The sequence below is a fragment of the Pristis pectinata genome, chromosome 3, assembly GCF_009764475.1.
Source record: "Pristis pectinata isolate sPriPec2 chromosome 3, sPriPec2.1.pri, whole genome shotgun sequence".
NCBI lineage: Eukaryota > Metazoa > Chordata > Chondrichthyes > Rhinopristiformes > Pristidae > Pristis > Pristis pectinata.
Genome location: NC_067407.1, coordinates 15,673,539 through 15,687,973, shown reverse-complemented (window position 1 = coordinate 15,687,973; position 14,435 = coordinate 15,673,539). Strand labels below are relative to the sequence as shown.

The 14,435-nt window shown below is 43.9% G+C and overlaps 1 protein-coding gene across 1 annotated transcript in view; it reads right to left on the bottom strand.

Annotated features, from left to right (window-relative positions):
• The window catches only part of LOC127568413 (very-long-chain enoyl-CoA reductase-like), a 69,507-nt gene that overhangs the window by 17,319 nt on the left and 37,753 nt on the right, over positions 1-14,435 (bottom strand). Inside the window, exons 3-5 of the mRNA XM_052012111.1 lie at positions 13,924-13,975; positions 11,286-11,330; positions 2,889-2,992 (exon numbers count right to left, since the gene is read on the bottom strand). Coding sequence (XP_051868071.1) covers positions 2,889-2,992; positions 11,286-11,330; positions 13,924-13,975 — 201 coding nt within the window. The remainder of the gene's footprint in view (positions 1-2,888; positions 2,993-11,285; positions 11,331-13,923; positions 13,976-14,435) is intronic.

The window sequence follows — 14,435 nt, the reverse complement described above, 5'->3', positions numbered from 1 at the left end:
TACGCCTTCTTAACCACCCTACCAACTTGCGTGACAACTTTGAGGGATCTATGGGCCTCGAGCTCATATTTCCATTCATGAATGTTGCTTTATTATTTTTCATATGGTGGGATGTTAGTCTTATTTAATTCATGCAAAACAGCACCCTGCTTTCTGTAAGAGGGGAGAATAGAGGTCAGACCACTGACGATAGTCTGTGTAGTAAATAACTCATCACGAGGGCACAATCTGAGTGTAGTTGATAGGTATTTGAGTAACTTGTCTTCAGACATGTCGCAGTCTCATCCTGATAACATTTTTGAAAGTCAAAACAGTTCATACGTATTGTTTGGGTTTCGATTTAGATCTGTTCAATCTCTTTTATCAAGACCTGTGCATTTTATTCATTAAATAATGATAATTGATATTGTTTCCACAGGGAAAGAGAAGTTCCTGTCATTCGAGACACCAGGGTAAACAGCACCAACGCAAACTCCTCTTCCTCCTCTCCCCACCCCATTGCTCCCTTACTCCTCTTCCTCCTCTCTCCCACTTGCACACTCTCCTCTCCCCTCTCCTGCCTTCTCTTTCTGTTCTTCCTGCCTCCCTGCCCTCTGCTCCTTCTGCCCTTTGTTCTCGCCCCCCACTCTGCAGCTCCCCCACCAGTCCCCACTTCCACACTCCCCCCTCCCTTCCCTCTAACCACCCCCACCATCCTAGCGTGTCTCCACCATTCTCTGTCTACCTATGGTTCACCCCAAGAGACACGTGGTCTCCCCCTACTCTGTGTCCATGCTGTACCTTCTCCTCCTCGGCCCAGAACCGACCTCCTAAAGGTGCTCCCTCACTTCACTCATTACAGCCTCTGGACTCCCCAGGAAGAGGGTGGGAGGTGGATAGAGGAGGGGGCAGAGGGGTGCAGATTGTAGGAAGAGGAAGCAGAGTCTGACCCAATGTACGGAGAACAAGACCATCCCCCTCACCACGCTGGGTCTATCAATACCCTCTTCTGTAACCATACACCATAACTGTATCTCCTTATGATATAGAAGGTGGCCATTCAGCCCATTCAGTGTGTGCTTTCTCATGGACCAATCACATTCTCCACTAACTTTCCCTGTGACGTCTTCACCCCACATTCCCATTACCTCCCTCTCAGATTCTATCACTCACCTACACACTGGGAACTATTTACAGCAGCCAACTAATTACCAACCAGCACACCTTTGGGATGTGGGAGGAAACTGGAGCAGACGGAGGAAATCCGCTCAGTCGCAGGGAGAACGTGCGAACTCCACACGGACAGGATTGAGGCCGGTTTGCTGGAGCTGAGAGGCAGCAGCACCACTTTGCCACCCTTAACCCTCCACCCTGGTTACTCCTTTCCTCGGGGAAAGGAGGCAATTGAGGTGGGTGATTGGAGTGAAATGCAGAGGTGTCAGGCCTGGACAGGGCTCAGTGAATGGGCAGGAGATGTGAAATGAAAAGTCGTCAATGAAAATGAAACTCCTTCCCACCAAAAAAATAGAAGCTTGTGGCAGAGAAGGAGACCATTCAGTCCATCATGTCTGCGCCCGCTTTAGATTTAAAGAGGACCTGAGCGGGCAAGTTTTTCACAGAGAGGGTGGAGGGTAAATAGAACGAGCAGCCTGGAGGAGGTGGTAGAGATGGTTACAATTACAATGTTTAAAAGACGTTTGGACACGTTCATGGATAGGGAAGGTTTAGAAGGATACGACCCAGATGCAGGCAAATGGCACTGACTCACGTAGGCACCTTGGTCAGCATGGATGAGTTGGGCTGAAGGGCCTGTTCCTGTACTGCATAACTCTCTGACTCTATGAATTCTTTGAAAAAGCATTCATGATATCTCAAGGTTGCCACACAGGTTGATAGGGTTGTTAAGAAGGCGTATGGTGTGTTGGCCTTCATCCATCAGGATACTGAGCTCAAGAGCCGCAAGGTGATGTTGCAGCTCTATAAAACTCTGGTTAGACCACACTTGGAGTATTGTGTCCAGTTCTGGTCGCCTCATTATAGGAAGGTTGTGGAAGCTTTGGAGAGGGTGCAGAGGAGATTTACCAGGATGCTGTCTGGATTGGAGAGCACATCTTATGAGGATAGGTTGAGTGAGCTAGGGCTTTTCTCTTTGGAGAGAAGGAGGATGAGAAGTGACTTGATAGAGGTCTATAAGATGATAAGAGGCATAGATTGAGTGGACAGTCAGAGACTTTTTCCCAGGGCGAAAATGGCTCACACGAGAGGGCATAATTTTGTCAGAGGCAAGTTTTTTTACACAGAGAGTGGTGGGTGCGTGGAACACACCGCCAGCAGTGGTGGTGGAGGCGGATACATTAGGTACATTTAAGAGACCCTTAGACAGCCACATTAATGATAGAAAAATGGAGGGCTATGTGGGAGAGAAGGGTTAGATAGATCTTAGAGCAGGATAAAATGTCAGCACAACATAGTGGGCCAAAAGGCCTGTACTGTGCTATAATGTTCTATGTTCTATGATCAATCCCAAGTCCTCAATTTTTTTTTGTCAAGGACATGTTAACTTAAATAACTCCCTTGCTATTTTTCAGGTCATCTTCCACCATCTCTTCAGGCAGAGTGTTTTGGATCCCAGTGGTGTTGGTTATTTATCACAGTGCTGTTTGTGGGAGTTTGCTGTGAACAAAATGGCTGCCGTGTTGCCTTCTATACAACGATGTTGGCTAAAAACAGTTCGGGGCTCTCTGAGAGGGGACCTACGATAAACATAACTTTCCTTATTAACCCTGAGTGAAAAGTCTCCTCACCTCCCTTCCAGATTTGACGGTTCTGTGCCTTTCTGCTCTACCTCAGACTGAGATGCCGCTGAGCATGGAATGCTCTAATCACTGCCAGATGGCAGGAAGACTCACCGTAGTCCAGCCGACCTGTGGGCCAAGATCTTTGAAGTAGAAGGTTGCGGTGGTGCCAACCGGGAGGGTCTGCAGTACTTCTTCATCCCTGACACATTTGCCCTCTGCAGAATAAATTAACAGCAGCAAGAGACAGTTGGTTATGTTGGCACTTGGGTCCAAACTGCATCCATTCAGAAGGGACCAAGCTAAGCCTAAATTCCAGAGCAGAAAGCATAGAGTCCAACTCCCCCCCTTCTCCCCCACCCCTCCCCCCCACCCGCAAGGGCAACACACTTATTGTAAAGGTTATAAAAGCAGAAAATCACGGAAACACTCAGCAGATCTGGAGACACCTGGAAATAAAAACTACTGTGGGTGCTAAAAATCCATTTTTATTTCAGATTTCCAGCATCTGCTGTGTTTTTGATTTCCATTTGTTATAAAGGTGAGAGTGTCAGAAGGTGGTTGTGTTTCACCAAGGATACCTTGTAATGATCCTGTGTTTTAATGTTGTACTGGGGAACAGAACGTGAGACGTTGCAAGGTAACTAATATGTACGCAAGAACCAAGCATTAATAAAATAGATAGATGGTATAGGTTAGCTCAGGTATGTTTCCAAATCCCCTGAGGAGCTGATCTGCTCTAGAGGGTCCTAGCTGTACTAGATGTATTCCTGTGGGATGCATCACCTCTGGGAGAAAGGGGAGGAGCAGGGGGAATTACATAATGGTAGGTTTTATTGTTGGTATAGTCTCAGGTTACCAGCAGGCATATCAGTGTCAGATCCCATCCCAAGAGCTGGTTGGCAGGCCAGAATCTGGATTCAGGCACCTACGAGACTCAGAAGGTCTGTGTACTGCAGGTGGGACTGACACAGGGCCCAAGGGATCGCCTCCTCCTATCCCTTTGAGGCTTCTGGGTCCTAAGGGCCGCTGGTCCCAAGGGGTGGAAGTCACTGCCGATGCCAACCTTTATTGGCCATCCCTATTTGTCCATGAACTGAGAAAGCAGTTAGGAGGTAATCACATTTGTGGGTCTGGAGTCACATAAAGACCAGAGTGAGTAAGGATGTCAGATTTCCTGCAATGAAGGGCATTAGATGGTTGAGAGAGGATTGAGTGCTTCATGTTCCTGGGAGTGAACATCACCAATAGCCTGTGTGAACATCACCAACAGCCTGTCCTGGTCAAATCACGAAGATGCCACGGCCAAGAAAGCTCACCAGCACTTCTACTTCCTCAGGAGGCTAAAGAAATTCGGTTTGTCCCCTTTGACACTCACTAACTTTTATCGATGCACCATAGAAAGCATCCTATCTGGATGCATCAAGGCTTGGTACAGCAACTGCTCTGCCCAGGACTGCAAGAAACTGCAGAGAGTTGTGGATACAGCCCAGCACATCACAGACACCAGCCTCCCCTCCTTGGACTCTTGTCTTTACCTCTCACTGTCTTGGTGAAGCAGCCAGCATAATCAAAGACCTCACCCACCCAGGCCATTCTCTCTTCTCTTCTCTTCCATCAGGTAGAAGATACAGGAGCCTGAGGGCACATACCACCAGGCTTAAGGACATCTTCTACCCCACTGTGATAAGACTATTGAACGGTTCCCTTATACGATGTTACGAGTCCCTTTAAGATAGAGTGTGTGTGTGTATGTGTGTGTGGGGCGTGCTTATGTCAATAGAAGATAAAGGACGTAATGACGTTGTTGAAGAAGCCAGAAGAAGAAGGAGAGAGAGAGAGAAGGGAGAGAGACACCAGCCTGCTTGTTTTCTCTATTGATGGATGAGAAACAATAACTGTGTTTGCCACTGAAATCCATGTATGGAAGTTGGAAGTAATCCGGTGGAGTTCACTTTGTTGCTGACCTGTAGAAGGAAACAGGTATTTGTGTGTGGACGACCATGATTCGGATGCTTTTCGGGGTGAGGAAGTCACTACCGAGTAAACACTGAAGTGTCGTTTGGGTTCCATCATGGAACATTTGGATTTCGTATTTACTCTCTCTATATTTCTCTACGTCTACGTCTTATCTTCAGACAACAGTGGTTGTTGAAGAAGCCCTTGCTCATGTTTCACCTTATGGCTTGCGGAACTGAACTTTAAGAACCATTCCAGAACTGGGAGTTTTGGACTTTGCCACCCACACACACACAAAGAGTTTAGTTTTGGGGTTAACGTTCGAGGTTTAACATTTTTGAATTCTAACATACTAACATTTTTACTTTTATTTTACATATTATCATAAGTAGTGATTAATAAAATAGTTTTTAACACTAAATCATGCTCAGTGTGTTTCTTTTGTTGCTGGTTCGTGACAACAATGAGATGGACTCTGACCTCACGATCTACCTTGTTGTGACCTTGCACCTTATTGCACTGCACTTTCTCTGTAGCTGTGACACTTTACTCTGTACTGTTATTGTTTTTACCTGTACTACCTCAATGCACTCTGTACTAACTCAATATAACTGCACTGTGTAATGAATTGACCTGTACGATCAGTATGCAAGGCAAGTTTTTCACTGTATCTCGGTACAAGTGACAATAATAAACCAATACCAATACCAATAGGAATAGATGGGTTTTAACAATAATCCATGGTCACTATCACTCATTCCAGTTTTATGTCATTAAATGTCCCGGGTGCATGGTGGGATTTGATCAGTGGTCAGTGTTCAAGGCACAGCCTCTTGATCTTGCCCCATGCACGTTGGGACAGGACTGCCTCTTAGGCAGATGCTCATCACATAGCCTCTCCCCCTACAGGATGGGGCTGGTGCTGCATCTGTTCTCCCAGGCTCCCATGTCAGTCTCCTAGCCCGATATATATCCACAGTCAGTGTCAGACTGCTCTCTGTCGAATCTTCCTCCTGCGACCATCTTCCTAATCCTCTGAGCTCAGCACTTGTGCCACATCCAGTGGTAAATGGCAGTGGGAAATGAAATAGCTTATGGGAGGAGGAAGTTTATTCCTCGGTGAAAGTGGAAGCAACCTCTGAATGCAAAGAGAAGGCTCCCTCCTGAGATACCACCACCACAAAGGCCAGTTCTCCACATGTTCAATCCATTTCAAGAAGTAGATGAGATCACCGGATACAGCAAAGGCTTCGGAACCGAACAATATTCTGGCTGTAGTAATGTAGACCCAGAAATTGTCCAGGTATGGTTAATTTGCAAGAGCAGGGTAATTCACCAGAAAGATGGGTGTTGGAAGTCAGTCATCCCAACCCCAATCTACAATCTTCATCCAACTGCTAACAAGTGGCACCTGCTCAGAGGTTCTTAGTTTGAGTTCCACCAGAGCCATGAGTCTCCAGAGAAAATTACTGACTTGGTACAAACACAAGGCAACGAGCTGAATTCCAGAGGTGAGGTGAGAGCGTCTGCCCTCGACACTACGGCTGCCTTTGACTGGATGTGGCATCAAGGAGACCTGGTAAAACTGAATTCAATGGGCATCAAGAGGCAATCTCTCCACTTACTGGAGTTATACATAATATTGATATTTGATTTTGTAGCTCAATAATTGATATTGAGATTTGATAGAGGTTTACAAAATTATGAGGGGTATAGACAGAGTTAATGTGAGTAGGCTCTTTCCACCTAGATTAGGAGAGATAAGTACGAGAGGACGTGGCTTTAGGGTGAAAGGGGAAAAGTTTAGGGGGAACATAAGGGGGAACTTCTTCATTCAGAGTGGTGGGAGTATGGAACGGGCTGCCATCTGATGTAGTAAATGTGGGCTCACTCTTGTGTTTTAAGTATAAATTGAATAGATACATGGACGGGAGAGGTCTGGAGGGTTATGGACTGGGTGCAGGTAAATGGGACGAGCGGAATACCATTTTGGCACAGACTAGAAGGGCCGAATGGCCTGTTTTCTGTGCTGTAGTGTTCTATGGTTCTATGAAGGAAGATGGTTGTAGTTTTTGAAAGTCAATCATTGGTATTGGTATTGGTTTATTATTGTCACTTGTACCGAGGTACAATGAAAAACTTTTCTTGCATACTGTTCCTACAGACCAATTCATTACACAGTGCATTGAATTAGTACAAGGTAAAAACAATAACAGAGTACAGAGTAAAATGTCACAGCTACAGGGAAGTACATTGCAGGTAGACAATAAGGTGCAAGGCCAAATAAGTTAGATTGTGAGGTCAAGAGTCCATCTTATCATATAAGGGAACCATTCAATAGTCTTATCACAGTGGGATAGAAACTGTCCTTGAGCCTTGTGGAATGTGTCCTCAGGCTCCGGCACGCTGCATCCCAACTCCAAGGCATCACTGTAGAGTTCTTCAGGGACACAGCCTTCAGCTGTGCCCTGCCATCCAGCACAAGCACAGATGTAGGGATGTTTGTTGATGTTTATGTAACTGTCGGCTTTATTTACAACTCCTCAGATAATGGAGAATCACATGTACACACAAGATCTGGATGACGTTCAGTCCTGGGCTGATATGCAGCAAGCAGCACCTGTGCCACCCAAGTGCTGGACGTGGACCATCTCCAACAGAGTCTCACATCATCCCATTGGCTTCCAACAGCACTCTCATCTCTGACTCCTCCACCAGCATCCAGGGCTTCAACGGTGACAGAACCTTAACTGGGCCAGCCAAACAGACACAGTGGCTACAAAAACAGATCAATGACTCTTAGGGTGAAAGTAACTTAATTTAAGTTGCGTTCACCCCTAGAGTGATTAATGTTGTATTACTAACATTACTACTTTAACCCATGTGTACTCATTGCATTGGCCACTTTCTTACTGGTATGGAGTACTGACCTACACTGGCTCACTCTCGCTCCTAGTGACTGGGCAACCTTTGTCGGGTGATTCACCACCAGTCACATGTTGGTGTGACAAAACACTCCTTTCTACATGAGTTAGCTCTGACGGCACAGAAGGATATGGACCAAGTCTGGGCAAATGGGATTAGTGTAGATAGACAAAAAGGTTGGCATGGATGTGGTGTGTCGAATGGCCGGCTTCCATGCTGTACAGCTCTATGGCTCTAACAGTCAACAAGCTCAATATCAAGCAGGGTAAAGCAGCTGCTTGACTGGCACCTCCTTTGACACCCTGAGTTTTCATTCTCTCTGTCACAAGCGCACTGTGGTTGCAGTGGGATTACAAGGAGCGGAACATAATTCACCAGGCTTCTTTGACAGCCTTCCTCACCTGCAAACTCTACCACCCAGGAAGAGGGAAACAGGCATATATGAGACCACCAGCTGTAAACTCCCATCCAGGTCAACGTTATCCTGACTTGGACAAATATCAAAGTCCTTTCACTGCCACTGGGTCAAATCCAACTCCTTACCTAACACCACTTCAACATGCAAACGGTTCATCACCTCCTTCTCCAGGGTGGTTAATGACAGCCAATAGATGCTGGCCTTGACAATGACGGCCACATCCCACAGAAGAATAAAAACAAACATCACAACCATAGCACAAGTGTACTGCATCAGCTGTTCCTTTATCGTCACTGGGTCTGAAACCTGGAACTTCCCACCCTTCACCAGAAGGACGACAGCAGTTCAAGGAGGCAGCTCACCACCACCTTCCCAAAGACAATTAGGGATGGGCAATAAATGCTGCCCTTGTAGCAATGTCCAGATCCTAAAAACTACAGAAAAAAGTTTCGGGATGAGCTGGGATTGCGAAAGATTGATCTACTTCTATCAAGGATTTGGCTGGGTTGACGGGCTAGTGGGCTGCTGTTATACTGGCACAGCATCTGAGCAGGATGTGATTCAGAATCAGATCAGGTTTATTATCACTGACATGTAATGAAACATTTCTTGTTTTGTGGCAACAGTACAGTGCAAAGACATAAAAATCTATAAATTATAAAAATAAATAATTAGTGCAAATAAAAAAGGAATAATGAAGTAGTGTTCATGGGTTCATGGACCGTTCAGAAATCTGATGGCAAACGGGAAGAAGCTGTTCCTAAATCATTGAGTGTGGGTCTTCAGGCTCTTGTACCTCCTCCCCAGTGGTAGTAACGAGTAGAGGGCATATTCCAGGTGTGACGGTTCTTAATGATCCATCATGGGGACTAGTAATTTTTATGTCTTTATGTCTAGCACTGTACTGCTGCCACAAAACAACAAATTTCACAACATATGTCAGTGATAATAAACCTGATTCTTATTCTGATGGATGCCACCTTCTTAAAGCACCTCCTCTTGAAGATGTCTTCCATGGTGGAGAGGGCTGTGCCCGTGATGGAGCTGGCTGAGTCTATAACCCTCTGCAGCCTCTTGCGATCCTATCAGGTTGTGATGCAACCGGTTAGAATGCTCTCCACCATACATCTATAGAAAATCATAAGAGTCTTTAGTGACATACTGAATCTCTTCAAACTCCTAACGAAGTAGAGCCATTGGCGTGCCTTCTTCATGATTGTTTCAATATGTTGGGCCCAGGATAGACCCTCTGAGATGTTGACATCCAGGAACTTGAAGCTGCTCACCCTTTCCACCGCTGATCCTCAATGGGGACTGGTGTGTGTTCTCCCGACTTCCCCTTCCTGAAGTCCACAATCAGTTCCTTGGTCTTGCTGATGTTGAGTGTGAGGTTGTTTTTGCAACACCACTCAACCAGCCGATCTATCTCACTCCTGTATGCTTCATTGTCACTGTCTGAGATTCTGCCAACAACAGTAGTGTCATTGGCAAATTTATAGATGGCACTTGAGCTATGCTTAGCTGCACAGTCGTGAGTGTAGAGAGAGTAGAGCAGTGGGTTAAGCACACATCCTTGAGGTGCACCTCTGTTGATTGTCAGGGAGGAGGAGATGTTATTACTGATCCGCACTGACTATGGTCTCCCGATAAGGAAGTCGAGGATCCAGTTGCAGAGGGAGGTACAGAGGCTCAGGTTTTGAAGCTTGTTGATTAGTACTGAGGGGATGATGGTGTTGAACGCTGAGCTGTAATCGATAAACAGCAGCCTGACGTATGCCTTGCCATTGTCTAGGTGCTCCAAAGCATAGTGGAGAGCCAGTAAGATTTGACCCTGCACAGTGGAAGGTGGATTGAACTGTCACTCAATCAGTATTAATTTTCGCCCCGTAATCAGAATCTCCCTGTCACATCCACTGGACGCTGAACATGCCATCACAAGCAGATTCTTTCAGCAGTGAGCATTTCTGAAATTCCAGAACTATTAAGGTAGATAAACAGTGCGTGTTATCTGTAAGTCAGTAAGGCACCACATTCAATCCCTTCATCCTCCATGAATCTGTAAAAGGAAACCAAATTCTTGTCCTAGCCCTGTGAAGTAAATCAAGTGCAAGGGACAGTGAAGTTGCATCATCTTCATGTTGGACAATCAGAAAACTATGGGCACTGGAAATCTGAAAATGAGTGTTTCCAGCACTTGCTTTAATGTTCAAGTTTTGCTTGTATCTGCACCAGCTCACATAAAAGAGACAAAAATAAGCTAAAAAGGTTGGAGAATATCACTGCGCCCACATCTCCTACAATTAGAATCACCAGCGACGGAACAAGTAGAATTATACAGCACAGAAGAAGGCTATTCAGCCCATGGAGATTGTGCTGGCTTTTTTTAAAGAGGTATGCATGTAGTTCCACTCTCCTTTCATTTTCCATTGCCCTATAAATGTTTTTTCTCTTCAGCATATCCTCATTTCCCTTTTGAAATTTGATATTAAATGTTTCCCGAAACTATCTCAAGGTACTGACAGACTGGACTAGACAAGTACTTTTGTAAATGCTGATGTAAAGGATTTCCTCAACCTGTGTATACAGTCAGTCAGTCCAGTTCCTATGTCACTCACATGATGTAAATTCCCATTGGAAAATTCCAAGTTTAAACCAACACAGATATTAATATTTCTCCTCCTGAATTCCCAGTCATTATCCCTTTGCATGGGAGCTTGCTGTGCACTCACTGTTTCCTGCATTACAGCAGCATCCACACATCAAAACAAGCATCATTGTTTAGCTGTGCAGCACAAGGGGGCATCCCGGGAACATGAAAGGCATTATATAAATGCAAACCTTTGCAGAATCACAGAATCACAGAGCAATACAGCATGGAGGTTTCACATTTGTGTGAAATAAGTGGAAACTTTCAAAAAAACTCTGCATAATACTTCTGAAACACCCTTAAACAAGTAGGTAAATTGTAAAAAACAGATGCCAGACTATTTTATGGTTTCCTAATTCAATTTTAGCTTGCCTTTGCAATTAAAATTGCATTTCATAGAAGTTTAGTAGTACTCAGTATACACCAAATCTCCAATTATTTCTGGGATTTAATGGTGTCTTTTGCTGGTAAATTAACCATGTCTAATCTCACATTGTTCAAATTGGGTGATTTCAGATGGAATAAAGCCAAAAAGGATCATTGATAGCTGCATGGTACTTACTGGGATCTAACCTGATGGATTGTCTTGCTGGATACCACTTGGGGTCTAAAAAAAAGGAGATGCAAAAATAGAATTCATCTGTTATTGCAAAGTGTCACATAGCAGTAAAGAGCTTTTAATGGATAGGTTCTGGAATGAGGAGACTAAATTTCCCACTAGAACATTATTCCTATGATGCAAATGAATTCTGCTGACCCAAACTCACTTCTGCTCATCTGCCTTATTTTCCATGGTTAGTATAATCCATGTAAATGTTGTGAAGAGCTCTCTGTGTGGAGGTGGTCTAGCTGAAGACTAGAATTAGCATGCCCTGAAAGATTGAGGAAGGGTCTTTTTGTGATGCCCAGTATTACTGGCTACCCATTTTGTTCTAGACATAATTGAAGAGGTAATGACGGGAAACAGGACAAATGATGTCATTCCTTCAATGTGCCCATCCGAGGAAATAGGACCTGGTATCACCAATATGATAATATTGCTCTCCCAGTCTTATCAGAATGAGGCAGTGCCAAATAAGGCAATTCATGTCATCATGCCTGTGCTGGCTCTTTCTAGGAGTTTTCCAATTAGTGTCACCTCTTGGTTTTTTCACCACTCTTTGGAAATACTTAACAAATTCCCTTTCCAAAGATATTCCTGGAGCTAGTTTCAGAAAATGCAACTTCATTCATAACAAATATTATACTCAACCCCCTCTAATCACTTGCCAATTAAATTAGATCTGTAGCCCATGGCTTTTGCACACCTAACATTAGGGACATTTTCTCCCTGCACACACAATCAATTTTGAAGTCCTCTGTTAAAAATTCCTTTACTGTCATCTAGTCATCAGGGACCAACTCTAACTCTGAAGTTTCTCCAAACAACTGAAGGCTCACACTCCTGTTTCCATTATACTAAGTATTGTCTGTACCCTCTCCAAGGATTTGACAACCTTCATCAAGTGTGGTCGTATGAATTCAACACAGTGCTTCAGTCAACCAGTCATTTAGAAATGCTTGGCATAACTTCCTTGCTTGTGTACTATTAATAGCAGCAAAGATCCTGTATCCTTTTAAAAGACTTCTCAACGTGACCTGCCACCAGGGGCATGCATAGAACTTTAAATATGACCAGTTTTGGAGGGGCAATTAACTGTACATAACTATTGAACACATTTGTGCATATATCGGTTTCCTCAACATTCTTATTAACTATTGGGTGTGGGGACCCAGGTCGCTGAACCTTCCCTCTCCTTCGCCCAGTACAGACTCTCCTCTGCCACTGCAAAATTCAGTCTATCTGTACCAGTAGTTCTCTCTGTTCAGGTACCCTCATTAAAATTGCACCGTTTAATATACATTGCCTCTTCCCATTCCTTATTCTTCCTTCCAAAAAGATTGCTCTATACTTCTCTGCACAAAATCTCATCCATTTCACCACCATTTTCGAGTTTTGTGCCCTCAAACAAAATTTGACACATGAAGACACATTAGGGTAGATCAACAAAAGCTACAATAAAAAAGCAGGTTTGAAAGAGTGTCTTCATATCTTTATATTTCCTCACAACATCAGAGACCATTTGGCCCATTAAGTCCATTCCGGCTCTCAGAGCACTTCCATCAGTCCTCCTTCCCTGTAACCTATTCTCTCTCACATGTCCATTAATGCCTGCTTCTCCTGCCACCCACCCACACCCAGGGCAATTTTCAGCAGCCATTCATCTTCCAGATGTGAGAGGAAACAGGGGCACCAGGGAGGAACCCACACAGTCACAGGGAGAACATGCAAACTCCACTCCCTTAAAGGAGAGAGAGGTAGGGAAATGCATTGACTTGGGCAACTTTGAAATCATGACTTGCATTCCCAATATTAATATTCCTATCAAAAAGAGCAGATCTCCCAATGCCTGTGCCTGGGAGATTTTAAGGTAACTGACACCTTTAGGCCCTCAAATTAGTCTTCACTTCATTTGACTACCCTTATACAATATATAAAACTATAGAAAACTTCTGTGCTCCCTTTCAAGTTACCGGCTAATCTATTCTCATTCAGTCTTTGAAAGTCATATTTCCCTTTCAATTCTATTCTATGTTTATGCTTGGCTCTCCACTTTAATGTGAGCCTGACATTCATCCTAACCCCCTTTTTCTCGTTCATCTTAATCTTCAAATCTCCAGTCATCCATGGAGCTTTAACTCTGGATGCCCTCTCAGGAATGAGTCTGTACCTAAACCACCTCATCTTTAAATGTCTCCCATTGCTCATTCTGTGTTTACCTGCATTTCTTGATGCTTTTTCTGAGTATAAGATTTCACTGTGTACATCCTCATTATAATTATTATTAAATTTATCCTTCAGGGCAGCTGGTGGAGAAATAAATAACACAGATCTGGGAATTGTCATCCGTGTAAAATGGATTTGCATGAAATGATTTACAAGTTCCCATACCAAACCAGGGGTCCCATTGTTTAGCTTTAATATAGCGAATAAACCTTTCTGCTCTAAAAAGACTGATGTAGCAAAAAAACATGAGTCTTGACAGAAGAAAGAAAACCAACAGATAAACTAAAAGCAAGCAAGAGTCAAATTAATTTCAAAAACAACACGTATACTCAAACTAAAGTTCACTAAAATTATTGACAAAGGTTTGACTTACATGATTTATGGAACATAGATTTTATTTCTCCAACTGTCGCATTTGGTTCGACCTGATTGAGAGGCAAATGAAATACGTTCAGTAATACTGCTTACCAGAGACTCTGAGAAGGAAAGAATGCTGGCTTTTGCAATTGTACTTTTATGAGAAAGCACCTAGTTGAGCTGCACATGACCCAGGAATGCACTCTTCGCCACTAAGGACATAAATATTTGTGAATATGACATTCTAATCCCAGGTGGCATCACAGCACTGAAAGTCAATTCCACCGCCCTGCAACAAAGTCAAGTCCTTTACAAGAGCAACTATTCACAAAAGCACATGATTCTTTATTCATCTTGCACGTATTAGCCAAGCCACTTCAAAACTAGCCTTCAAATCAATTAGGAATCTTGCAATAGGTGAGAGGTTTAGCTGGATCCTCAATAAATGCTGCCAGCTATTAAAGACCGCGCGAGTTAGATGCTTTAAGTTGCAAAGCTGCATTTTTTTTAAAATAAGCCTTAATAGTG